Raw genomic sequence first — 25,591 nt, forward strand, 5'->3', positions numbered from 1 at the left:
GACAGATTCCTTGAGAGCACAAACTACCAAAGCTCACATAAGAAAGTATAGATTATATGAAGAGTTGTACATTTATTTGAAAAAAACAAATTCATAATTTAAAATCTTAAACAAAACCTGAGACTCCGATAGCTTCCTTGGATTGTATTCTGGAGATGATGTGACTCTCAGGCTTATTTAAATCTTTTTTTTCCCCCCCCCTGGGTTTTCTTTTCTTTTTTTTTTTTTTGTTTATTGTTGGGGATTCATTGAGGGTACAATAAGCCAGGTTACACTGATTGCAATTGTTAGGTAAATTCCCTCTTGTAATCATGTCTTACCCCCATAAAGTGTGACACACACCAAGGCCCAACCCCCTCCCTCCGTCCCTCTCTCTGCTTTCCCCCCCCATAACCTTAATTGTCATTAATTGTCCTCATATCAAGATTGAGTACATAGGATTCATGCTTCTCCATTCTTGTGATGCTTTACTAAGAATAATGTCTTCCACTTCCATCCAGGTTAATACGAAGGATGTAAAGTCTCCATTTTTTTAATGGCTGAATAGTATTCCATGGTGTACATATACCACAGCTTGTTAATCCATTCCTGGGTTGGTGGGCATTTAGGCTGTTTCCACATTTTGGCGATTGTAAATTGAGCTGCAATAAACAGTCTAGTACAAGTGTCCTTATGATAAAAGGACTTTTTTCCTTCTGGGTAGATGCCCAGTAATGGGATTGCAGGATCAAATGGGAGGTCTAGCTTGAGTGCTTTGAGGTTTCTCCATACTTCCTTCCAGAAAGGTTGTACTAGTTTGCAGTCCCACCAGCAGGGTAAAAGTGTTCCCTTCTCTCCACAAAAACATGAACTTCTGCTTTGTTTGTCCTCAGGCCACACGTTGTGTTCTACCTTCCATGTGCTGCGGCTATTGGTTCAATTTTCAAAGCAATTGCAATACTATTCAAATTAACCAGTTTGATGAGAGTATTTCAAAATGTATGTAAAACCACACATTGTACCTCATAATTGCATTAATATACACAGCTATGATTTAATAAAAAGAAAAAAACAAATGCACAGCGCATCTGGTGGAATACTGTGGAATGTTGCTTAGTGAGCTTGGGGCTCAACCTGAGAGTTCATTTACACATTTTCAGGAGGGGGGCTTTCTTCATTTCCCTTATGGTTACAGATCCCCGATACTTATCTTCCTTGGGCTCTCCCTTCCCAGTCCACCAGCCTGACACCCAGGTCTTTAGTTTCCCTGCTCCACCGTGCACACCTGGGCCTACTTCTGTATCCAGGGCCCAATCCAGATCCAGTAATTGGAAGATAGAAGGAAAAGAGTACAACGGGAACTTTTCCTTTCTCCAAAGTCCACAGAAGCCAGCCTGGTCCCCTCTGCCACTTCCGAAGGATTGCCTGGAACTGGGGCCAGAGGAAAGACAAAAAAGAAAAAAAGAAAAAAAACACACAAGGTAACTCCCTCTATTTTCACTGGCCCTCACAAGTCCACTTTCCAGCTGTTTAGATCAGAAAAAGAGGTTTCCTCTTGGGGCTATTAATGTTCAGCCCTAGTGTAAATCTCTGGATTCCATTGCCTTTGCATTTAGGCCAGGCAATACCAAAGGGAAGAATGTTAACTTACTTCAGTTTCAGGGGATCTTATAATTCTGGTCTCCTCCAGTCCAATCCACCATCTGCCATTAATTGCCATATGCCCTTAGATCTCTGCTCCAGGAATTTTCCCAGAACTTATGGCTTCATTCAGTATCTAACAAGAGTTATATCCATAATATATAAAGAACTCTCAAAATTCAATAATGAGAAAATAAACAACACAAGTTAAAAACAGGCAAAAGATTAAAACAGATAGGAAGAAGCTACACGAATGGCACATGTAAAGATGTTTGACATCATTAGGGAAATGAAAATATTAATAAAACCAAAATAAGACACCACTTCATAACTACCAGAATGGCTAAAATAAAATAAATTTTTTTAGCTGGTACCAAAAAATGTTGGGAGGATGCAGCGCAGTAGAACTCCCATGTATTGCTGGTGGGGTAAGATCATATATAACCACTTGGGAAAAAGAGTTTCAAAATTTCTTTAAAAGTTAAACATATACCTGTCATAGGACCCAAGAATTTACCCAAATATTTATCCAAGAAACATTAAAACTAATGCTCACACAGAAACTTATATTCAAATATTTATGCCAACTTTATTTATAATTGCCAAAAAATTGAAAATCATCTAAATATATTCACGTTGTGAATGGATAAATAACCCATGATACATCTTGAGCTAAGGTTACTGCCAACACTATTTGGCAAAAAATAGAAATTATTAATACACACAAACACCCCCCCCCAAAAAATGAATGAATTTCAAACACGTTATAATGTGTTCTGATTCTTCTAATTGACAGAAGTAATGTTCAGAAGGTTATATACAGTATGATTTTATTTGTATGGCATTCCGGATAATTCAAAATTAAAGAGACACAGATTGGTTTTTGCCATAAAGCAGAGATGGGTGGACCACAAATGAGTAGCACAGGAAATGGTTTGTGATGATGGGTGTCTTGTGGTTACTTAAGTACATCCTTCTGTCAATCTCACATAACTGTACACCGAATGAGTAAGTTTTGCTGTATGCAAATAAAAAACCTGCAAAATTAATTTAACATGAAAAAGAGAAAGAAATTTAACGAGAAAGAGCAAAAAGCAGGACAAATAGAAAACATAAAATTAGGTGGTTATAATAATGGTAAATAGACTAGATATTTGAGTTAAAAATCAATAGGTAGATTTATGTCAAAATCTAACAATGCACTATGCAAAGGACACACATTTGAATGTAGAGGAATGGATGAAAAGTTAAAGGATTAAGTACAACTGTACATATATCACACAAAACTAACCAGAAATTCAGGGTAGTTCTTAATATCAGAGACTGCAGAAACTAAGGCCACAGAATTACTAGAAATAAATTCAGTTGTTTTATATGTACTTAATCATACGGCCTAAAAATAGATAAAAATTGAAATAACCATGAAAAGACACTAACAAATTCACTAAGATGGCAAGATTGTAACACATCCTTCAGTAAGTAAAAATGAAATACAGATCTTAGCTAAGATCTCAGCAACATGATTAACAACTTGACCTAGGTAAAAGGCATCCAAAACTTACATAATATATTTTGTTTCCATGCACATGTAAACCTTTAAAAAATACTAACCAAATACAAGACCATTAAGAAAGTCTTTTAAAAATTTAAAGAACTAAAATTGTACAGGGAATGTTATTCAATCACAGAAATAAATCTTTTAAATTAGGCATGTTTCATATATTTTAAAATTAAAATTAATAAATATGTTTCTAAATATAAGATAGGTCAAAGAAGAAAACATAAGGGTAATAAAAAATATTCAGAATTGGATTACAAAAGAAACTACATATCAAAACTTCAGTAATAAAAAATTTTATTAATTTTATTAATAAATTATTATTAGCAGGGAATAAATGTGTATGTTATATACCATATGTCAGGAAAGAAACCACTAAAAATAAATATCCTAATCATTTGTCTCCAAAAGTTAAAAATACTAAAATAAGTTTATAGAAAGAAGGAAATAAATAAAAACAAGAGCAGAAATTAATGAAACAGAAAACAAACAATATAAACAATAAAGACTAAAAAAATCAGGAAGTTAGTTCTTTGCAAAACCTAATAATAAAACTCACAATCTCAGGAAAAACTGTTCAACAAAGAGATGACATAAATAACCAATATTATACCAGAATGGCTAAAATAAAATAAATTTTTATTTATTTAGAATGCATTATTACAGAGTCTGTTTGCATTAAGAAAACAACAAAAATATTATTAGTGTGTTCGCGTTAAGAAAACAACAAAAATATTATGAGCAACTTCTATATTAAGAATTATAAAATTTTGTTGAAAGGAATAATGTCATAGAAAAAACTAACCAACATTGATCACACTGCCACATGATCATCTTAATGGGTGCAGAGAAAAAGTATGTGATCAGTTACAACATCCATGACTTTTTGATAAAGGTAAAGATTATCCTGTATCCACACCAAAAAAAAAAAAAAAAACTATAGCAAACATACTTACAGAAATTAGGACAGTATTCATTCAGTAATGAGACAAAGTGCAGAAAAAGAAAGCATGTAGTCCTAAAACTTATAAAGAAATCCAATCATTAATTTAAAACTTTCTAACAAAGAAAATTCCAAGTTTGGATGTACATACAATGTCTTATATGTACAGAGTAAAAGAAGAAAAGATACACTCCCCAACTTATTTCATGAGTACAAGACACCCTCTTAACCAACTGATTAAAGTTAACATGCCAATAATAACCCATTCTGCTGTCACGATATGATGCTCAGACCATGATGTCATGTGATAAGCAGAGAACTTCACCTCTCTGATATTTCTGCTGAAGTCCACACCCAAATCTAATTACAAGAAAATATTAGACAAACCCAAATTGAGAGACACTCTTCAAAACACCTATTACACGATGTTTGTATGTATGAAAACATCACACTATACCCAATAAATGTGTATAATTACTATGTGTCAATTTAAAACAAATCAAAACCAAAAAAAGGAAAAAGTCCAATATCCTTCATGTATATAGAAACACAAAAATTCTAAACCAATTCTTACTAAATCAAAAATAGCAATACATATTTTTAAAAATTCACCATGACTATGGAGGTTGAACCTAGAAATTACTCAATATTCTAAAATAAATCAATGTTATTTACTATATTAAGACCTGAAAGAAAAAGGCATCAATAAAAATTCTACACCTAGCACCCCACTTACTGATGCAAAACTGAATGCTTTCTCACTAAAGATCAAGAAAAAAGCAAGGTTGTCCTTTCTCATAGTCCTAGAAATTACAGCCAGTGCAATAAGGCAAAATAAATAAATAAATGTGTCAGAATGATTAGAAAGAAATACAAGTGTCCATATTTGCAGATAATATGATTGTCTACATAGAATATGTCAAAGAATCTACCAAAAAAGGTAAACAAACAAAAAAAAATTCATGAGTATAGCAAGGGGACAGGATACAACATCCCTAAAACCTATGAAGCATCAACTCTAAGTCTAAAGTTTCATCTCAATATCATAACCTCAAATTTCCAAATCTCATCATATTATTGTCTAAACAGCCCATATTCATGACATTCACTTTGTGATCCATCCTGGGGCAAAAATCCCTCTTCATGGGCAGGCCTTGTGTCAAACGGTCTATGAACCAAGTGTATGGTGCACCATGATCATACTAATGTACACAGCTATGATTCAATAAAAAATAAATAAATAAATAAAATAAAAAATAAAAATAAATTAGAAAACATATTATCTCCTTCCTCAAAATACAATAGTGGGACAGGCATAGTGTGGACATTCCCATTCCAAAAGGGGGAAATTAGAAGGAATGAATTATTCATTTATTCTGAGAAAATTAAAACATTTAGCAGGAAAAGTTCCATTAGGTTTCAAGCTGTTGCTCAATGTTCCACTCTCTGGGTCTGCAGAGGCAAAATCAAAACAAAACAAAACAAAATTCCTACAATTCTACCAAGCATGTAAAGAAGAAATAATAATTCTACACATAATTATTATTGTAATAATTCTGTAATGTCTTAAGAAAAAGACATTACAAAGAAACTACAGATCATTATCAGTCATGAATACGGATATAAAATTCTTCTAAATTTTTTTTAGAATTTTTCTTTAAAAATTTATTTTTTTAAATTTCAGATTAATATAATGGTTACATTTGTTTGCATTTGTTATGCAACATCTGAGTTATAACTGAGTCCTTCACCCAGGAGGTGCCATACAGGTGGAAGCTTACTAAACCCCATTCCCCCTCTCCCCTCCCCACTACTTGAATTTAAGTTTTTTTTTTTTTTTTGAAGAGACAGAGTCTCACTTTTCCGCCCTCGCTAGAGTGCCATGACATCACAGGACTCACAGCAACCTCTAGCTCTTGGGCTTCCACGATTCTCCTGCCTCAGCCTCCCAAGCAGCTTGGACTACAGGTGCCCGCCACAACGCCCAGCTATTTTTTGGTTGCAGTTCAGCCGGGGCTGGGTTTGAACCTGCCACCCTCGTTATATGGGGTCGGCACCCTACTCACTGAGCCACAGGCGCCACCTGAATTCAAGTTTTAAATTAAGTTTTAAGAATTTAAGGGGCCTGTAGTTGTTTATCTGCTAGTTTCAAATTAGTATTGAGTACACGTGTATTGAGATACTTTACTAAGGAGAACATTCTGTAACGCCGTCCAGGTAAATATAAAAGATAGAAAGTCTTCATCTTTTTATGGCAGAATAGTATTCCATGGCGTGTGTGGGTGCATGCGTGTGTGCATGTGCAGACCACAGTTTATTAATGCATCCACACATTGATAGCCACTTGGTTTATTTCCACACCTTTGTGATTGTGAATTGAGCCGCTATAAACATTCAAGAACAAATATCCTTGTGCTACAATGATGTATTTTTTTCTTCTGAGTAGATACCTAGTAATGGGATTATGGGATCAAATGGAAAGTCTACTTCTAGCTCTTTGAGGATTCTCCATACTTCTTTCCAAATAGGCTATACTAGTTTGCAATCCCACCAACACTGTGTAAGTGTTCCCTTCTCTCTGCACCCACACTAGCATCTAAACACCAAGTTCAGTATTATAGAAAAAGAATAATAGAATAATACACCTTGATAAAGGTGGGGGGCTCAGTCTATCTCAGAAATGTAAGAGAAGTGTAACATTTGAAAAAAATCATTCTATGTAATTTGCCAAATTAATGAGAACTAATGAGTGAGTTTTGCGTGTTTTCATGGCAACAAGATCAATATCCCATAATTAGTTGTGCTCTTCCATACTAGCAATGCAAACTCGGAAATTTAAATCTAGGATATACTTAGGCACATGTTGACAAAAATATTTCCGAGAGAAATTTAAGAAGCCCTAAATAAATAAATACATGTCATGCTACGGTTTTGAACACTCAGTACTGTTAAGAGGTAAAGTCTCTCCAAATTAATTTCTACAATCAGCATGATCCAAATCAAAATTCCAGTATTCCTTTCTGTAGAAATTGAAAAATTAATTCTAAACCTCATGTGGAAATTTGAAGACTTTAAAGAGCCCAAACCCATTTTGATAAATAACAACAAACGTGGTGGAGTACCACCTGATTTTAAGATTGATAATAAAGCTACAGTAACGAAAACTATGATATTGCTGTAAAGACAGATATTTTATAAATGTATAATAAATAGATTAAAACAGGGTAGAATAGAATATCAGAAGCATTATATTCATAAAAGAAAAAAATGATAAATCAAAATTAAAATATTCACTTTTTAAAAAACCTTACTAAAAATTGGGACTGCAATTCATATAAGTAGTAAAATAGGACTTGTGTCCAAGATGTATAAACATTCTCAAAATTCAGTAAGAGAACCGATGGCCCAATTTTTACAATGGACAAAAATGTATTTCACTAAAAAAAGATACGCAGATGAAAAATTAACATGTGATGAACCACTGTTCAACATCCTTTGTCATTAGATCAATGATGAATTAAAACCAAGATGAGAGACCATTACCCACTGAATGAAGTGCATAAAATTAAAAAATACTGCCCATACCAAGTTTTGGCGAGAACGTGGAAGAACTGGAGCCCTCATATCCTGCTCCTGGGAATGTAGAATGGTACAATTTTTAAAAACATCAAATAAATCCATAAAATAATCCAGACATTCCACCAGTAGGTATTTACTCAAGAGAACTGAAAGCATACATCTACACAAAGACTTCTATATAGCTTAATTTTAAAATAGTAATTAGTAGCCCAAAGATAACCTGTAAACAAGGCAAATGTCCATTTACACATGAGTGGATAACCTATGATACTTCCTTAGGATAGAATTCAACTCAACAAACTGGAGTGAACTATTTATGCATGCCACAGCAGGGATGGGTCTCAAAATACTAATAATTACACTGAGTAAAAGAAATCAGGTGACAAATAGTATATGTCCTATGATCCCATTTACGTATATATAAAATTCTAGAAAACAAACTAATCTAGAACAAGAGAAAAGAGGTCAGCGGGTGCGGGGCGGGGGTGGGGGGAATGGAGGACAGGAGAGTTCAAGATCACAAAGAGTCAAGAAGTTTTTGAGAATGATGGAAATGTTCATTATATGGTGGTGATTTCATGAGTATATACATACATCAAAGGTGACCAAATTGTACACTTCAAATCTATGTTGTCTATTGTATGTTAATCATACCTCATAAAAAAAGAAAAATGGGGGAGTCACTAGGCAATGTGTGGATTACGGCCTGGGAAATCCAGCAAGGGGTGAAAGAGGGATTGTCTACATTTCCAATGAAAGAGGTAGGTAACAGCACCCTCAGGGCCCTTCTAGCCATGAGAGAGCTAGTGGGTATCTCCTCCTTCCTACCTGGCTTTGCAAAGCTGTATGAAAATCTGGAAATAAAAACATTGCTGTCCCTAAGGAAGGCACAAGATTGACATTGATGCCAACGAGTTAAACAAAAAGTGCCCTCCCAAAATCTTTCCAGCACCCGTCTAAGATTTGGGGGGGGGGTGTGGAGGGGCACTTGTTGTTTAACTTGTTTGCCTCTGGCATCAATGTCAATCTTGTGCTTTCCCCTAGTGACAGCAAGGATTTTATTGGTCAAAGACCCTATTATACTCATGTCCAGTTTGAAGGTGGAATAAAGTTGTTAAGCATGTTGACGTCTGAACTAAAGAAACAAGGAATTTGGGAGGTATATAGGCTGCATGCTAGGTCCCATTTGAGAATAAAACTTCTAATGTAAGATTTGTTCAGAGGGCTAAGTGAAAACAAAAATGAACCTTCACTGCTCACACACCAGGCAACACTGGTCCGTGATAGATACTAGTGTCCCAGCTTGGACTGGAATTGAGGTACAGAACCTGCTTACTGTCAGAAAGAGGAGAATTGATTAGCAGGTCAGAATAAACATAGGGCTGCCATGACCAAATTTCTCAATCTCTCTTATTGCTTCTGAAGTTTCAACCTTGAAGAAAAGTTGAAAGTGTGACAGATGCAGAACTTGCCTCTGTTTGAACAACCAGGAGACAGAAAACTCACTCTTGCATAAATTACAAATACGTGGGCAAGGGTGTGGGAGCTCACGTGGAAGGCATTACTATTGCCAGAGAAAGGGCTATGGACAGGAGCATCACTGTACAGAGTAGAAACCTTCCTACTGCAGAGGGGGGTCCCAGGTGGGCCTTCATTCTATTCAGAACACATCCAAGCTCTTTCTCTGGAAAACGTTTACCCATCTCCAAATTGTCCGACAACACACAGCACTTACCTGAGGCCCTGACTCTAGGCTATGGATTTTTCAATTCATTTTATCAATTTACCTCCTTGTCTCTTCTAAGTCCCCGAATGCTATTTCCCAAAACACACATGCAAGGCTTACACTGTCCCTTCTCAGCCTCCTCCATCTCTCCAGACACGTGGTGACTACTATACATCACCCCTCCTGCCTACCTCCCTCAGATGGACTCTCCCACATAATTTATGACTCAAAAATGCCACCCCTTTTGGGAAACTTTTCCTGACCACCTGGGCAGGTTTGCCACACCCCACCCCCAGTTTACAAACAACCTCAGTAAACCCCGCTGATTTACCATACTCACACTACCCAACACTGTTTGCTTTCTGGTGAGTCTGTCCAGCTGACACATGGAGATGTCAGGGACCGTTTGTGGACTAAGTGGACAGGGGAGATCTCACTCGTCACTTTCAGTATTGGTAGCCACAGGAAAGTTGGCAGTCAAGGATTTCTAATGCATCCACAAGCCCAGTGTACATAATTCCAAGAGGCTCAGCAGACAATCTTGTGAAGAGAAAATTAGGTTCCCTGTCCCCACCCATACCTGCCCAAGGAGATAACATTTAGGCTGCATACCACAGAGTCCTGGAAACTGGGTCCCCACCATCACTTGTCTCTAGGAGTTTGGCCCTTTCTGTTCGTGGTCTAGTAGTGGTCAGTAAACATGACAGCCATTCCCACCAAGAGTGGGGACTTGGAGAAACAGGTCCAAGAAACAGGTCACTCTCAGCAGGGCCTAGGAGAGGCCTAGGGTGAGGGCCCCTAGGGTGCTTTGTCTAGTCAAGGCCTGAGCAGAGATGTGGGGAAGCCAGCATTGGCAGGAGGTGGCAAGATGCCTCTAAGAATGACTGGTTTAAGTCACCTAGTTAAGATAAGCAGGCTGACCCCAGAAATCACTAATTAGACTTTGTTAGTGAAAAAAGGTATGCTCTCCTGGCCTGTCTGGATAGCTATATCCTACTTTACGATTATTAGCAATTGTATGCCAAGTACCTTCATGGTGGGGTGGGCGTCTTTTTCACCATATACTCGTTTATGTTAATAACAACAAATGCCAGATTAACTGAAAGTTTGAGAAAAACTGACTAGCATGCCCATAAATTAAGTTCTGTTCAATTTAAGTATTTCCTACCACAATCCACAACAATTAAGTTCTGGGGAAGGGGAGGTTCCCTGTAGTTTTGTCAAAAATGGCTAAATAGGGTGGTACCTGTGTCTCGAAGCAGTAGGGCGCCAGCCCCATATGCCAGAGGTGGCGGTTCAAACCCAGCCCCGGTCATAAACTGCAAAAAAAAAAAAAAAGTCTAAATAATAAACCACAGTTCTCTCCTCTGTTTAAAGATTTCATGACAAAGGTGATGACTGTCTATATAAAACGTTATTACTGTAATATCCTTTGAAATTTGCGACATAACTTTTAGTTTTTGCACGTGTCCAGCTGTCCAGAAGGTCCGGGCTGGACGCCTGGCGGTTTGGCGCCCCCTAGTCATTCCGCGCGAAAGAAGCCTCCGTCTTTCAAACTGCAGTACAAGTTCACGCAATGTCATGTAAAAGTCAAGTTAACGTAAGTTAAAGAAGAGAATCAAGAGTAATGATTTTAAAGAGTAATCTTCCAAAAAGACGTTCTTTCTGAGCTTCCTCTGATGATGATAAAAGCAAAAGGATAAACCCGGGTAAAAAGTGCTACGCCCGTCATCAGCCCCAGCTCCATGTGTGACATAGTTCTAACCAGAATGGCAGACCTACGCTCTTACAAATCATTTTTGATCCAGAAACCTGCTCTCATTTCAGAGTCAAGGTCTCTCTGGTTATTTAAAGAACAAATGTAACCCTGAGGGATCCGTTTTGTTTCCTTCAATTTTCCAGTGAAATCAGAGACCCTGTTCTTGGCTGTCAACACAGAAACTGAAGGGCTACAAGGAAGTGATACCGGAAAAAGGAAACAGCAAGCAACCATCACCGCGGGGTTTATTACAGACAGGCCTGAGTGCTGCAGGGAACAAGCTAATAACAAGATGAAGACATGGTGAAACTTAGTAAATGTAAAATATAAATGTCTTAACACAATAACTAAGAAAATGCCATGAAGGCTATGTTAACCAGTGTGATGAAAATGTGTCAAATTGTATATAAAACGAGCACATTGTAACCCATGACTACATTAATGTACACAGCTATGATTAATTAAAAAAAAAAAAAGAAAAAGAAAAGAAAATGAAGACATTGGACCTTTGCCCCAGCACCCTCCACTCTTCTTATCTTTGGTCCTTTTTCCCTTAGAGAGGTCCGATTAGTTTATTTTATTTTTATTTTATGTTATTTACTACAAGAAGAAAGCGGGAACTAAATTGTTCCTCTCATTCTAAGAGGAGGATATATATTAAGGGATATGAATATGTGTGCGTGTGTGTATATACATAGAAAAAAGGACAGAGCAAGACAGAGAGAGAAATTGGGGGAGAGACAGATGGTGGACAAAGGCTAACTTCACCCTAGGCTGCGTGCTGGAGGGGAACGGTGGAGATTCTGATTGCTGCTCCTACCACAAACTGCAAAGGGCTCCTCCAAAACACTTACCCCTCCTAAAGCAAGTGTTCAAGTTCAACAACGTCCAGGAAAGTCTCTTCCCGCCTGCATTTCAGCGGTTCCCACAGCTTGCCCACAAGCGCTTTGTAAAAAAAAAAAAAAAGCCTTGAAAAAGTTAATTCGCTGTCCAATCCTGGACCGCTAGCGTCCTCTGTTGGTCACGGAAGGGAAGGAGCGCGCAGAGAAAATTGAAGAGACCCGAGTCCCGGAGAAGGCCGACAGCGACCTCAAGGGCACAGCTGGACTTGAGCTCTGCTGCAACGCCTTTCTATCCAGCAGAGAAGTGAGAATCCCAGTCTCCACTACGGCGCATCGGAGAGAATTTAGTACAGGGATCCAAAGTCTCCTTCAAAACAGTGATGGCGAAAATTGCCAATGTCAGTATCATTTTGTTACTAATATGCTTCAGCAATGCCTGCGTCATTGTCTTTATTATTCTTGTGGATGTAAACAATTTGAAAACAGAATCAAGGAGAATACCTAAAACGAGCAGTTACAGCTGTGGTTTAAAGTATGCGGAAAGTCCAGCCTTAGGGACGACGTCGCTGTCAGCCCAGTCTAAACGGGGGGTTTGCGGCGGGGAGGAAAGGCGGGGAGCGTCTTCACCGCTTTGCGAAGCAAGCGTGAAAGGGGACCAAGGCTCCCTGACTATCTGCAGATGCGTGTTTTGTGGTTTCCTGGGGGTGCTAAAGGCCCAGCGGCTGTACATTAACACACACACCCCAACAGCTCCTCGACTTCCTAAGACTTCAGTGGCCATCAGGTATTCTCATTCAGAAATGTTCAAGACTTTCTCTACCCCATGAATTAAACTTTAGAAACTTTTGCAAAGTGTACCAGAACGAGGAGCGCGTTCTTTCCAGTTACCCTGACAGGAGCTCGCCCCAGGGCGACCTCGCCCGGGGCGCGAAGGGGTAAGGGCGGAGGGGTCGAGGAGGTCCGGGGCGCCTAGTTGGCCTAAAGGGACTGGGGTGTCGGGGATGCTGAGGAGGTTTGGGGCCCACAGTGGCCGGGTGGGCTGTTATTCCCAGGGATCGCGAGTGGCCGGGCGCCGGGCGTGCGCACGGGAGCAGGTGCCCAGACCCGCGGCGAGCTGAGAGGGCAAGGCTCCGGCCCCCGCGGCGGGCCCTGCGCCGACCCACCCCGCCCCCCTCCTGGGCGCGCCGTTCTGGGGCGTGTCCTCGGCCGCTGCGGCTCTATATAGCGGCTGGTGCACCGGGGCCGCCCAGATGCGAGCGCGGCAGTGAGACAATAAGGATCCGCCGTCTGCCTGAATCCTGCAACTCGCTCTGAGTGCCATCACCCTATTCCTGCGCACCCCAGCCGACCGAGCAGCTGGCCCCGGTGGCGGCGCCATGCAACGAGCACGCCTCATGCTCTGGGCCGCGGCGCTGACCGTGCTAGTGCTGCTTCGCGAGCCGCCCGTGGCTCGGGCTGGCGCGGGCGCGGCGGGCGCCGGCCCGGTGGTGCGCTGCGAGCCGTGCGACGCGCGTGCGCTGGCCCAGTGTGCGCCTCCGCCCGCCGCGCCCGCGTGCGCCGAGCTGGTGCGCGAGCCGGGCTGCGGCTGCTGCCTGACGTGCGCGCTGCGAGAGGGCCAGCCGTGCGGCGTCTACACCGAGCGCTGCGGCGCCGGCCTGCGCTGCCAGCCGCCCCACGGCGATGCGCGTCCGCTGCAGGCGCTGCTGGACGGCCGCGGGCTCTGCGCCAACGCCAGTGCCATGGGCCGCCTGCGCGCCTACCTGCTGCCCGCGCCGCCCGCGCCAGGTGAGCCGCCCGCGCCAAGGGCTCTGTAACGCTGCACCTGGCGCTGACGAGAAGGGCCGGGGGCTGGGGTCGGTGGGGGTGCTGTTGGGGTGAAACTACTTTTTCCTCGGTCTGAGGGTTGTACGTGGGGAGCCTGAGGCCCCAAAAGGTGTAGACGCTTGCCAGAGGAACCCTAAGTACAGAGAGAACTTTGTGAATTGCAAAGCGTTTTCAGTGGAAATCGGTTAAAGGTCTCAGGGACGGGCGGGAAAGCAGTATCCAGGTTAGCTGTCAATGGAAAGATCCTGAACACAGGAGATTCTCCTGCCCTACGCGGGTACTGAAATGTGAACTGTATCGTCCTATTTTATGGAACGTGACTTTGGACTCCCGCGAACTAAGGGCGCGCGTCAATCCCAAGGGTGCTTGGTGTGGGTATGGGGGACGCAGCGCAGTGGCCAAGGGGTGGATTTGGACCTGGGAAGGTGGGCAGGGACGTTGTCTTTAGAAATGCTAACATTTGCACAACCTTTGATTCGCAAAGCAATGTCACGTCCTGGTGTGTCAAAAACAAGGCAGGTTCGGGGTTTGGTATCGTTTACACTTAGAAAACCTGAAGTTCAGAAAGAAGCAAATTTTCAAGGTCACCTAGAGGCAGAAATAAACTGTAGGTTTAAACCCCGTGTGGCCACTTTCCTACCATCCCATTTACATCACCCTGCACGTCTTCGTATCCCAAACAAATGCCCAGGTGCCTGGGGGTTCGGGGAGTGTGGACTGAGTGGATTTCAATTACAGGAAAAGGAGTTGGAATCAGTCCTAGGACTATTTCCCCTCTTAATCTGAAATGGGAGGAGTGAGGGGCAGTAAAAAGAAGTCCCAGAAGAAAAATGCAAACATTTGGCAGAGTCACCTCTTCTGGCTCAGCCATGGTCAGGCAGGTGCAGTTCTGGTAAGGCATCACGTTGTTCCTTTAAAAAAGAAGTTCACGTGGATTTGGCAGCTGTTCCTCTTTCAGGCATACTTAGGAAGCCTCGCTTAGTTATATGAGAAAAGTTCCTGCCCTGCACAGCTGAAGGCTGGGAGAATTCCCCCGACCCCTACAGCCATCATGTTGAACAGATAGCACTGAGGCAGCCCCCATCCAAGCTTGACAGGATGAACAGTCCTGTATAATTTACATAGCTGCAGAGTTCCAAGCCTGGTTAACTTATTTCCTTGCTAGGCAAGGCTGACTTCATTCTGAGAAACCCCAGATTAATGGAAAGGGAAGATTCTAATTGCCTGAAGCTTGCACTGACTCTAGTTGATTGTTAGAATCACTGGAGGCATTTGTCTCTCCAGGCAAAGTTACGTTGTTTGCTAAGTGTGTCTGTTGTTGTTCTAGTACATTTTGGGGTATTCAAAAGGTGATCTTGGAAAATAGTCGTAAGCATTGTCATTCTTAGGCTTTAATAATCATTATGATAACCACCGTAGTAGTCCAGTAGTATGGGTTGATGTGAGTTATTATAAAATTACAAAACAATCTAAGTGACTTCTAAAATCCTTTTGACAAAAATAGGCAAATTTTTATGATCAATAAAAGTCGCAATTATCTGTTGCTTAACTAGAACTGTTTTTCCTTCATGCCCTAATCTGCAGTCCAGGCATTAAAAAGAAACCAAGGAAAAAGAAAAAAGAAACCAAGGAAGTTTAAGAAATTACTCAGGTTTCTTTGAAAAAGAAAAGGAAAGGAAAAGACTAGTATTAAAGGAAATTGAAACCAAATTCTGTCAAGTAGGGGCATACTTTGCCAGGCTCTGGGATAGAACCTGGGAATTTGCACTCTCCAAGGCACAAAACCCCTTAGGAAACGTTGCACCTGGACCTCAGTGGGCTCTTTGGCAGATGAAGAAACTGAGACCCAGGGAGGAGAGGCATTGCCCAAGGCTGGGTGAGTGACCCTTCCAGTGTGCACTTCCAGAACAGAGGAAGGCATTTGCACCAAATAATTTCAACCTTCTGGTATCTTTCTAGAATAGGTTTAGGACCAGAGGGGTGACCTAATGCCCCTGCTGAGGGTAGACATTAAGACTCTGCCTTTTGGAGTAAAGGGATCCCTTGACAGTCACTTTCAGACTTAAGCCAAAGTCATTGAGAGGTCTGAGTGCCCCAGGAGCATCTTCCATAAATGTAGCCTTTGATTTCCCTAGGGGGTCCCTCATCCATCTTGGAAAAGAAGTGAAGTGAGAATCCTGGTCATACATCAAGCCACAAATTTAGTCATATACTTAAAATCCCAACTAAACTCCATTTCAAGGATCAGGCACTCTTCACATAGCACTTTTGATTATAAAGGAGGATCTGCGGGAAGGGGCTTTCTTCTCCCCACCCCCACCCAGGGAATGAAAGCGCTTTGGCACTTAGAAGCCTGAGGACTGAGTGGAAGTTCAGTGCTCCTGCGCTGGCTGGGAAGTGCAGAAGGGGCCCCCTAGGATGCACAAGGTCTTTGTTTACCTTCAGTTTTAGAGATATAAGGAGAAACCTCAAAGACAAGCCACCAACATGCCCACTCGATTCTGTGTCCCTGAGGCAAAGCACATTGCAGATTGGAATTCAGATTCCCCATCCCAGCCTGACGCCAAGTTCACAGACAGCCTGTGCCCATGGTAGCATGGAGGGCCACGCTGGCCAACCCTGAGCAAATGCTGGAATTCCCAGGAGTGCTTATTGAAACTCAGACTGCCACAGTCACTCCTATGTTGGCAGGGAAGATGGGCATTTTTTCCAATTTCCCGGGGCTGCCACTGCTCCCAAATGGAGATCACATTTGAAGTCTCCTGCAAGATTTCTGAGCCAGCACCTCCCTGGCTCAGGAATGCCCCTGCCAGTGGAAGATAAACCACCTCTAGAGGGGAACTTGATGAGCATTTTTCTGTCTTTATTTGCAGCTACTTAGGGGGAAAGCACATGTCAGATTGATTTGAAACAGATGACCTCTTGAGATATAAGAGGTAGCATTATGGCATAATACTTCATCAGGGTGTTTTTATTTAAAAACAAAAACTTCTTGGGAATGATTGACTAACTATGCCGTGCAGATGTGACTTGGTTGCAGTATTAAGATTTGGGAAAAGGCTGTTGTTAGATGTCAATAACTCTTAATGTCGTTGCCTCCCTTGCGCTTTTCAAGGAAACGCCAGTGAGTCGGAGGAAGAGCGCAGTGCTAGCAGTGTGGAGAGCCAGGCCATCCCCAGCACACACCGGGTGTCTGAGTCCAAGTTCCACCCCCTCCATGCCAAGATGGATGTCATCAAGAAGGGCCATGCCAAAGACAGCCAGCGCTACAAAGTCGACTACGAGTCTCAGAGCACAGACACCCAGAACTTCTCCTCTGAGTCTAAGCGGGAGACAGAATATGTGAGAGCCTTTCCTTTTGTCAGAGGAGGAGGGCGGGACCCACCATGCCTGGGCACTCAGAGCCTCTGAAGGACAATCTTTATGCACCAAGCCCCAGTGATCCCTTATCCCCTCTCTGCCTCAACTCTTTCCTCTCCTTCCTTACATAAAGACTATTGACCCTTTCCTATCTCAGATAATTTCAGGAGGACCAAGCTGAAATAGCACTTGTGAAAGCTTATGGGGTATCATAAAGACCTCGGCAGATAAAGTAAAATATTCTCTTAGGGATGGTTATATTTTATTTCTTTGTTCTTCTAAATTTATCAACCTACTGTTGGCCCAGTGCCAGCTTCTGTGCCTCACCCTGGGAAGAGCCAAAGGAAGCCAGGGAGCAGTAGATGGCAGCCACAGGGGATGTTCTTGCTAAGTCAGGCAAAAGACATTTGAGGAACATGTGTATCGCAGGTCCCACTTGCGATAGCTATGCAGCATTGTAAGATTTTTGAAAATGTGCATTCCAGAGAAATAACCATAACCCTGTTATTCCCCAACTTCCTAATCCCTAGGGTCCCTGCCGCAGAGAAATGGAGGACACGCTGAATCACCTGAAGTTCCTCAATGTGCTGAGTCCCAGGGGTGTTCACATCCCCAACTGCGACAAGAAGGGATTTTATAAGAAAAAGCAGGTGAGTGAGGTCCTCAAGTGTTTTCTTTCTCCCCCACTGTCCATTGACACCAGGAGAAATTAGCCTCTGACCTCCGACTCTGAGCCCACGTGGCACCAGTGCTGGGACTTGGTGCCAGTCTCGGGGGATGAGACCAAGGGCTACTTTGACTTGTTGCTCCAAGTGATGCTAGATGGGCCCAATTCTCAACCCCAGTGCCCTTGTACCACCCATCCCCTCTCCTGCCCTTTCAGTGGCTCAGCCACAGAACAGATGCGATGCCGTCGGCGGGAGTTCATTATGAACCACGGGAGGGCACGGTGAGGCTTTTGTTAGTGCTGAATCACGGAACGGCACTTCAGATAACTATTGTAGCACATTCCTGAGAAGTGAGACGTGAGGTCATTTAACAAAATCCTTACCTGAGATGTATATGGATCCCTTTTCACACTGAGGCCTTCTTGCTAGTGACAAGCAGGAAAGGAACAAACAGATGTGAGCTGCAGTTAAGCCATGATCCATATGCCTCCATAGAATACGCATCATGGTGGCAGCATTTCAGTTGGCTGTAAAATTGGAAAATTTGTACCAAGGTTTCTATAGAATTAGTCTTAGAAGACCTCCTTAAGAAATGCTGGCCCCAGGGCGACCCTGTTCCAGGGTGTGTAGTGGTGGTCACCCGTCCAAGAGCCCGAGTCCTCCTCAGTAGCTGTTGTACTCTTTGGCATCGTAATCACACCAGCATTATCTATCGGACCTTCTACAAATTCACACTGACACTGACACAATGCCAGCCATGAGTCCCAGGGCAGACAGAACATTCTCATTTCCTCATTTGGCATATAAGCCTGAGGTTCACCAGGGTCGATAGGGTCTGATATCCACCTTAGACTTTTAGAGGCATAAAACTGCCCCACCCCAGCTTAGAAAAGTTAACACCTACACACATGCACATACAGGTGCCCACACTGCTGCCTAGGCACACGTGTGGCTCTTAAGTAGTCTTGGCTGTAATTTCTGGGAAAACCATGTTGCCATCTTGCCCTAGTGCCCAAACTGCCCCTGGGCCAGGGGATGTTTTTTCACTTCTGGGTCTTCTGTTTTCTATCCCACAGTGCCGCCCTTCTAAAGGCAGAAAGCGGGGCTTCTGCTGGTGCGTGGATAAGTATGGACAGCCACTCCCAGGCTATGACGCCAAGGGGAAGGAGGATGTGCACTGCTACAGCATGCAGAGCAAATAGACGCCGGCTGTGTGACGTAAGCCCTCTGCAGGGGACTGTGTCAGGAACCAGGGCCTCGGTGACACTAGCCTTGGGGGCTCCATAGACTGAGGATTGCTTGGAGGCTGGACATGGCCATTGGCCCTTTCCCACCCTTGCTGACCCAGGAGCTGCATTCCAGGCCCAGAGAGAGAAAAGCAAACAGGACAGACTCTTCAGAAGGATATAGGGAGAGGGAGTCCCCACCAACCCAACCAAACAGATACAGGGAAAGAGGCTGGACCGGTGTGGTCTCAGAGACACTCTGCTTTATTTCAAAGAACTTACAAGACAGCTTACAATACACTCGCCAAATGATTTTCCCATGTAACTCAGATGGTTCATTTATCTTCCCAGGGAAACTGTTTCAGTCCACAAGAACTTAGGGACACATGTTTCTTGAAGATGTGGCTATGAGACAAATGAAATTGCTAGCTCAGTGGGGAAAGCATGGTCAGAAGATGTGGCTGTTTTTGTTTTTTTCTGTAAAATATGATTATTCTGCTAGTCTGTGGCTAATTTTAATAAAGTTTATTTAAATTTAATACAAAACATAGAACCTTAAACCATCATTTTTGAGATTATGACCACATTCAGTATTCTTTTTTCCTTTAATCAAGGAGTTATTGGGGGGCAAGGAATGAATATAATTCATCTTCTCAACACAAATTTAGTGAAGTAGAAGTAATTTTTATTTTTAGCCATAAAGCTTTTTTTTCCTTGCAAGTTAGAAAAGAATAATTCCAATTTTAGGGTAACACTTTTTGGTAGTGAAGATGGTGAGAATCTTATAGTGTTCTTCGCTTTGTTACGAAGTCTAGGTTGAGATTCCAGCCACCACCAACCGGCCCAAGCCCATTTACCTGGGGCTTGGGGACTGGACATGGCCATTGGCCCTTTCCCGTCCTTGCTGACCCAGGAGCTGCATTCCAGGCCCAGAGAGACAAAAGCAAACAGGACAGACTCTGGGGACTGTGCCTGAGTATCTCAGGGAAGGATCTGAGCCCTTTTGATTTTTAGAGGGATAATTTCAATATATTTCTTTCTCTTTTTGTTTTAGTTAATGTGGAGCTCAAATGCGCCTTATTTTGCACAAAAGACTGCCGAGGACATGATCAGCAGCTGGCTACAGCCTCGATTTCTATTTCTTTTTGTGGTGAACCGAATTTTTATTTTTAAACCAAAGTTTAGAAAGAGGTTTTTGAAACGCCTGTGGTTCCTTTAAATGGTAAACTTGAGCATCTTTCTTTCCAGTTTCCTGTAGTCAGTGAAAAGCAGTTTGAATTCTCTTATTGCTTCCTATAAAAATCCTGGTAAACTCCAGCACTGTACATGGATGTTGTCCCCTCGTGGGACTCACCACATGTTCACCGGGCCATGGACCCCTGACTTCATGACCTAAGTGGCCATGTTGCCAACATAGAGTCCGTGCTTTAGCCCTGCTCTCTGTAAAGTGAACACAGGTCTTAACAAGAATAGGAAAGCCTTTAACTCTGACCATCCTGACATCCCTCCTGGAGCTCACAGCCTTCTGTGGTGCCACCTTTGAGGCAAGAGCCTACGTCCCTCGACCAAGAAGATCATTCATATCTTCCAGTGACCTGTACTGCTTGGGGACTATTAGAATAAGGTGGAGTCTCATTAAAAGAAAAAAAATAATGACCAAGAATGTTTTAGGGCTCTCTGGGAACCTATAAAGGCAGGTATTTCTGACCCTCCTTTATCAGGAAGCTTCCTGAAGACATGCCTGTGAAAGACCCATGGTGGCCTTTGCTGAGGCCCCAGAGGGAAGAGGGACAGTGGGGACAGTGAGAGCCTTTGTGTTCAGAAGCATTATAAATAATGGCACGATTCTTCAGATGACTGCAGAAAATAGTGTTTTGTAGTTCAACCGCTCATGACAAAGTTCATTTTTGAGGATAAGCTTTTTAAAGACAAAGATTTATTTTCATCTCTCACCTTTCCTCCTCCTTGGCACAGTGTAAACAATAATATCTAAACAGGAAAGTTGAATGGCTTGTTGGAGAGCCCATTGATTGAGGATACGGGGAACACATAGGGAATTGCCTGTATTTGTCGAACTTGGAGTCATTCTCGTACTTTTCTTTATAATTCACACATATATGCAGAGACGATATGTTCTTAATTCATTGTTAACATTGTATACAACATAGCCCAAATGTAATAGGATCTATACTAGATACTCCTAGATGAAATCTTAGAGATGCTAGATGACGTAACTGTGGCTGCAACCGAAGAAAGGGGCTGGTGCCCAGGGGGCTGAGCTGCTCTCCCAGAAGCCAAACCCAAGGAGGTCTGGAGAATTCAGGCCTGGGAGGACTCTGCCCTGTCCTGCTGTGGCCCTCCATGTGGACACCCACTTCACAGAGCTGTCCTTGAGAACACCAAGGGGTCTCAAGACATTCTGCCTACCTATTAGCTTTTCTTTATTTTTTTAAGTTTTGGGGGAAAAAAAGTATTTTTGAAAAGTTTGTCTTGCGATGTATTTATAAATAGTAAATAAAGTTTTTACCATAAAAAATCTTTCCCCTTATTATTGACAGCCCCTGGGTGTTGTGTCACTAATGAAATAACCCTGAAAGGGCAAAATATTCCAGCTATTGTAGAAAATTTCATAAATACTAATATAGTTAGTTCCCTGCTTCTATCTCTAGCAAAAGAACACCAGAACACTAGCAAAAATTTCCGCAGCCTTTGGTGGCATCCTGGGAAGGCACTGAGTTACATCTGTAAGACGGGCCAGCTTTAGGAGATTGTGTTGTGATCTCCATTCCCCTAGTGGAGGGTGATATGGCGGGCAGGATTGAGCAAGTCAGTAAATGCATCTCTGGACCATCTGGTCCTCGTCTTTTGGAGTTTGTGTCCCACACTGTCCCAGTTTTGGAGTAGTGTCCCAGACACTACTATGAGGAACCTTCCACAACCAATGAGAGCAAGGGTCAGAACAGACAGTCCTGGGCCTCTCCCCTTCTGCACTCTGCTGGGAGAAGGGATGGGGACAAAGGCAGGAGGAAGAAGACCCTGCCAGACCTCTCTACAGCATTGGAACAATGGTCTCTTGTCAGAGCCTGTGGCTTCAGGGCTCCAAAAGATAAGCTGTGTGTAAAAGAATTACAGGCAGAAATTCCCAAGTTACAAACATCCAACTGCTGTAGAACCAGACTTACAAAAGCTATTATAGATAGTAGGTGAATGTGCCTTTTCAGATGTACCTACAAATTCAACTTAAGAACAAACCTACAGAACCCATCTTGTTTGTAACCTGGGGACTGCCTGTATTTCCTGTTTAAAGCTGTGTGTGATGCATTGATGAAACATCTTTTGTAAAATGGTACCCTCATCACAGAGTGTTGTCTGTGATGAGCAGTAAGGCTGATCTGACCAGGAGAAATGGAAGGGCAGACGCCTGTGTGGTGCAGTTCCGACAAAGCCTGGAGGATGGAGAAAGATAATGGGCAAAGTGAGCTTTTTGCAGGAAGCAGCTGCAAACAGGCCATGGAGCGTGCTGTGGCAGGATCCTGGAGCATGTAGGCAGCCAGACCATGTGTCTGGAAATCCAGGGGCAAAGCTTGGAAGGATCTTGGGAGCTGTTGAAGAGCCATGAGCTGCACAATGATGCTTCCTTTATAAACCCCCTGGGTTTGCCTTCCTGGAAGACACCAACTTACACACCCTTCCTTGTCCTTCACCTTTAACCTGCACACTTCCCACACCTTTCCATGGTTAATTCTGTGTGTCAACTTGCCTGGGCTACGGGATGCCCAGATGGAACATTATTTCTGGGTGTGTTTATGAGGGTCTTTCCAGATGAGCTCAGCATCTGAACCGGTAGACTCAATAAAGTAGATTTCTCTCCATGGTGTGGATGTGGCTGGACATTATCTAATGCGTTGAGGGTCTGAATAGAAAAAAAAGGCAGAGGAAGAAGGATATTGTGCCTTTTTTCCATGTCATCCTCTCTGGCCCTCAAATTGGGACACACCATCAGCCGCTCCAATTCTTAGGTCTTTTGGACCCAAACTGAATTATACCAACAGGTTTCCTGGTTCTCCAGCTTGTAAATTGCAGATGCCAGAACTTCTCAGCCTCCTTAACTATATGAGCCAACTTTTCATAATAAATCCAGACTATAGATGAATAGATATAACTTAATGATTCTTTTCGCTGGAGAACTGTAATACGATACCTTTAATCACCTCTGCCTTCTGAATGCTCTCCTGCTACCTTCGGGAAATACCTTGAAGGTGCACCTCCTAACCCCTGTTCTCTTGCCTCTCCACTTCCTCTATCTCCCTTCCTTGGCCTCCCAGCTAGACTCTTGGGGCTCCTTCTTACCCTCTCCCTTCTCTCTCAGCCAACTGCTGCCCTCTCAGCTTTCTTCCACCATCCCCTAAAGTCACAAGTGTGGAAACGACATTTCACACACAGAAATGAACACACAAGGGTGCTCCACTTCCTGGAAGTCAACCCAATGCAGATGCTATGACAACAGCTTCCTGAGATTCAGCTATCAAAATGACATACTTTACGAAAAATAACCATCACCAGTGTGGATGGGAGCATCATAGTGGATTCCATGTTTTCTATTGGCGGAAAGGCAACCTGTCCAGCAGGACATTTTTGATCTAAATTTCTAAACCAGCCATCCCACTGCAGAAGCAAATTTGCAGGCATTATCTGAGATGTGCATAGAGAGTAAAATGCAAGGGCATTTTAAATTGAAATACAATCATTAAAATGTTTTTAGAAAAGAAATAATATGGAAATATACTATGGGCTAAAAGGAAAATGAATGTAATCATATTGTGCACACACATGATTACACATAAAACAAAAAGGAAATACACCAAAATATTAACCCTGGTTATTTGATTATAGATAATGTTCTTAATTTATTTCTACTCCATTGCAATCTCAGCAATTCCTATAGTGAATATAATTGTATTTCTTTCCATTCCAAAAAATATGCTGCATTTTTGACACTCCTGCCCAGCACATGTCTGAGCAATGAGCCTATATCTCCATCAGCCCACTTAGCATCCTCTCCAAGGAGTAGGGGCATCCCCCAAAGCCCTGACCTCCAGGTCCAGCTACCTCCCCAAACCTTAGAAATGGTTTTCACTCACATCTCTGTCTTTCATTCAACTGCATCATTTGTCTACTTTGATGTCCTAGAAGGGCACACAGCAGTGAACAAAACACAAAATTACTGGTCTTGTAGAAAAGACAAGAAAAAAGATTGGTGTGATTATATAGGGTGTTAGACAGTAATTGCTATGGAGAGAAAAATAAAGGGAAATGCAAAGTGTTGAGTATTATTGCTTATTATTTTTCTTTGTTCTTTCATTCCTTCCTTTGTTCTTCTCTTTCTTTCCCTCCCTTCCTCCTCTCTTTCTTTCTTTCCCTTTTCCCCTCCCTCTCCTCTCCTCTTCCCCTGCCCTTCTCCTCCACTCCCTTCGTCTGTCTTTCCTTCCTTCCTTCCTTCCTTCCTTCCTTCCTTTCTTTTTTCTCTCTTTCCTTCCTTCCTTCCTTCCTTCCTTTTTTCTCTCCTTCCTTCCTTCCTTTCTTTTCTTCCTTCCTTCCTTCTTTTTTTCTCTCCTTCCTTCCTTCTTTTCTTTCTTTTTCTTTCTTTCTCTTTCTTTCTTTCTTTCTTTCTTTCTTTCTTTCTTTCTTTCTTTCTTTCTTTCTTTCTTTCTTTCTTTCTTTCTTTCTTTCTTTCTTTCTCTCTTATGACGACCTCATTGAGAAGCTGACTTTTATTCTTTGTTTTCAATTGACACATACTGTACACATTTATGGGGTGCAGTGTGATGTCTTGATATATGTATCCATTGTGTGATGATCAAAACAGGGTAATTAGCATATTCATTACATTTATCAGTCCTTTGTAATGAGCATGTGAAATCTTCTCTTCTAGCTAATTTGAAATACACATTATAGGGCGGCACCTGTGGCTCAGTGAGTAGGGCGCCGGCCCCATATGCCGAGGGTGGCGGGTTCGGACCCAGCCCCGGCCAAACTGCCACCGAAAAATAGCCGGGCGTTGTGGCGGGCACCTGTAGTCCCAGCTACGCGGGAGGCTGAGGCAAGAGAATCGCGTAAGCCCAAGAGTTAGAGGTTGCTGTGAGCCGTGTGACGCCATGGCACTCTACCGAGGGTGGTACAGTGAGACTGTCTCTACAAAAAAAAATAAAAATAATAAAAAAAAATAAAAATTTCAACAACAAAAAAAAAAGAAATACACATTATAGATGAGCCTCTATGACCCAATCATGCCTTATAGGCTCTACCTCTTAATATCATCATCACATTAATTTTCAATTTAGTAAAGGACATATTAAAACCATAGCAGTATGAAATATCTAATAGTTATAATAGAAAACAGAATATATGTAATAAAATTTAATAATAGAATGGATAATGGATACAGCTAAAAGAATTTAATAAAGGGGGAAAACAAGTTGAGTAACT

The 25,591-nt window shown here is 42.3% G+C and overlaps 1 protein-coding gene across 1 annotated transcript; it reads left to right on the plus strand.

The window, feature by feature from the left end:
- Window positions 1–13,275: 13,275 nt before the first annotated feature.
- On the plus strand, window positions 13,276–21,635 carry IGFBP3 (insulin like growth factor binding protein 3). Its single transcript, XM_053609437.1, has 5 exons — window positions 13,276–13,812; window positions 16,967–17,193; window positions 17,742–17,861; window positions 18,956–19,097; window positions 20,160–21,635. The coding sequence occupies exons 1-4, from the start codon at window positions 13,404–13,406 to the stop codon at window positions 19,079–19,081; spliced, it is 882 nt and encodes a 293-aa protein (XP_053465412.1). The 5' UTR covers window positions 13,276–13,403; the 3' UTR covers window positions 19,082–19,097; window positions 20,160–21,635.
- The last annotated feature ends 3,956 nt before the right edge of the window (window positions 21,636–25,591 follow it).

This window comes from Nycticebus coucang, chromosome 11, assembly GCF_027406575.1.
Source record: "Nycticebus coucang isolate mNycCou1 chromosome 11, mNycCou1.pri, whole genome shotgun sequence".
Taxonomy (NCBI): domain Eukaryota; kingdom Metazoa; phylum Chordata; class Mammalia; order Primates; family Lorisidae; genus Nycticebus; species Nycticebus coucang.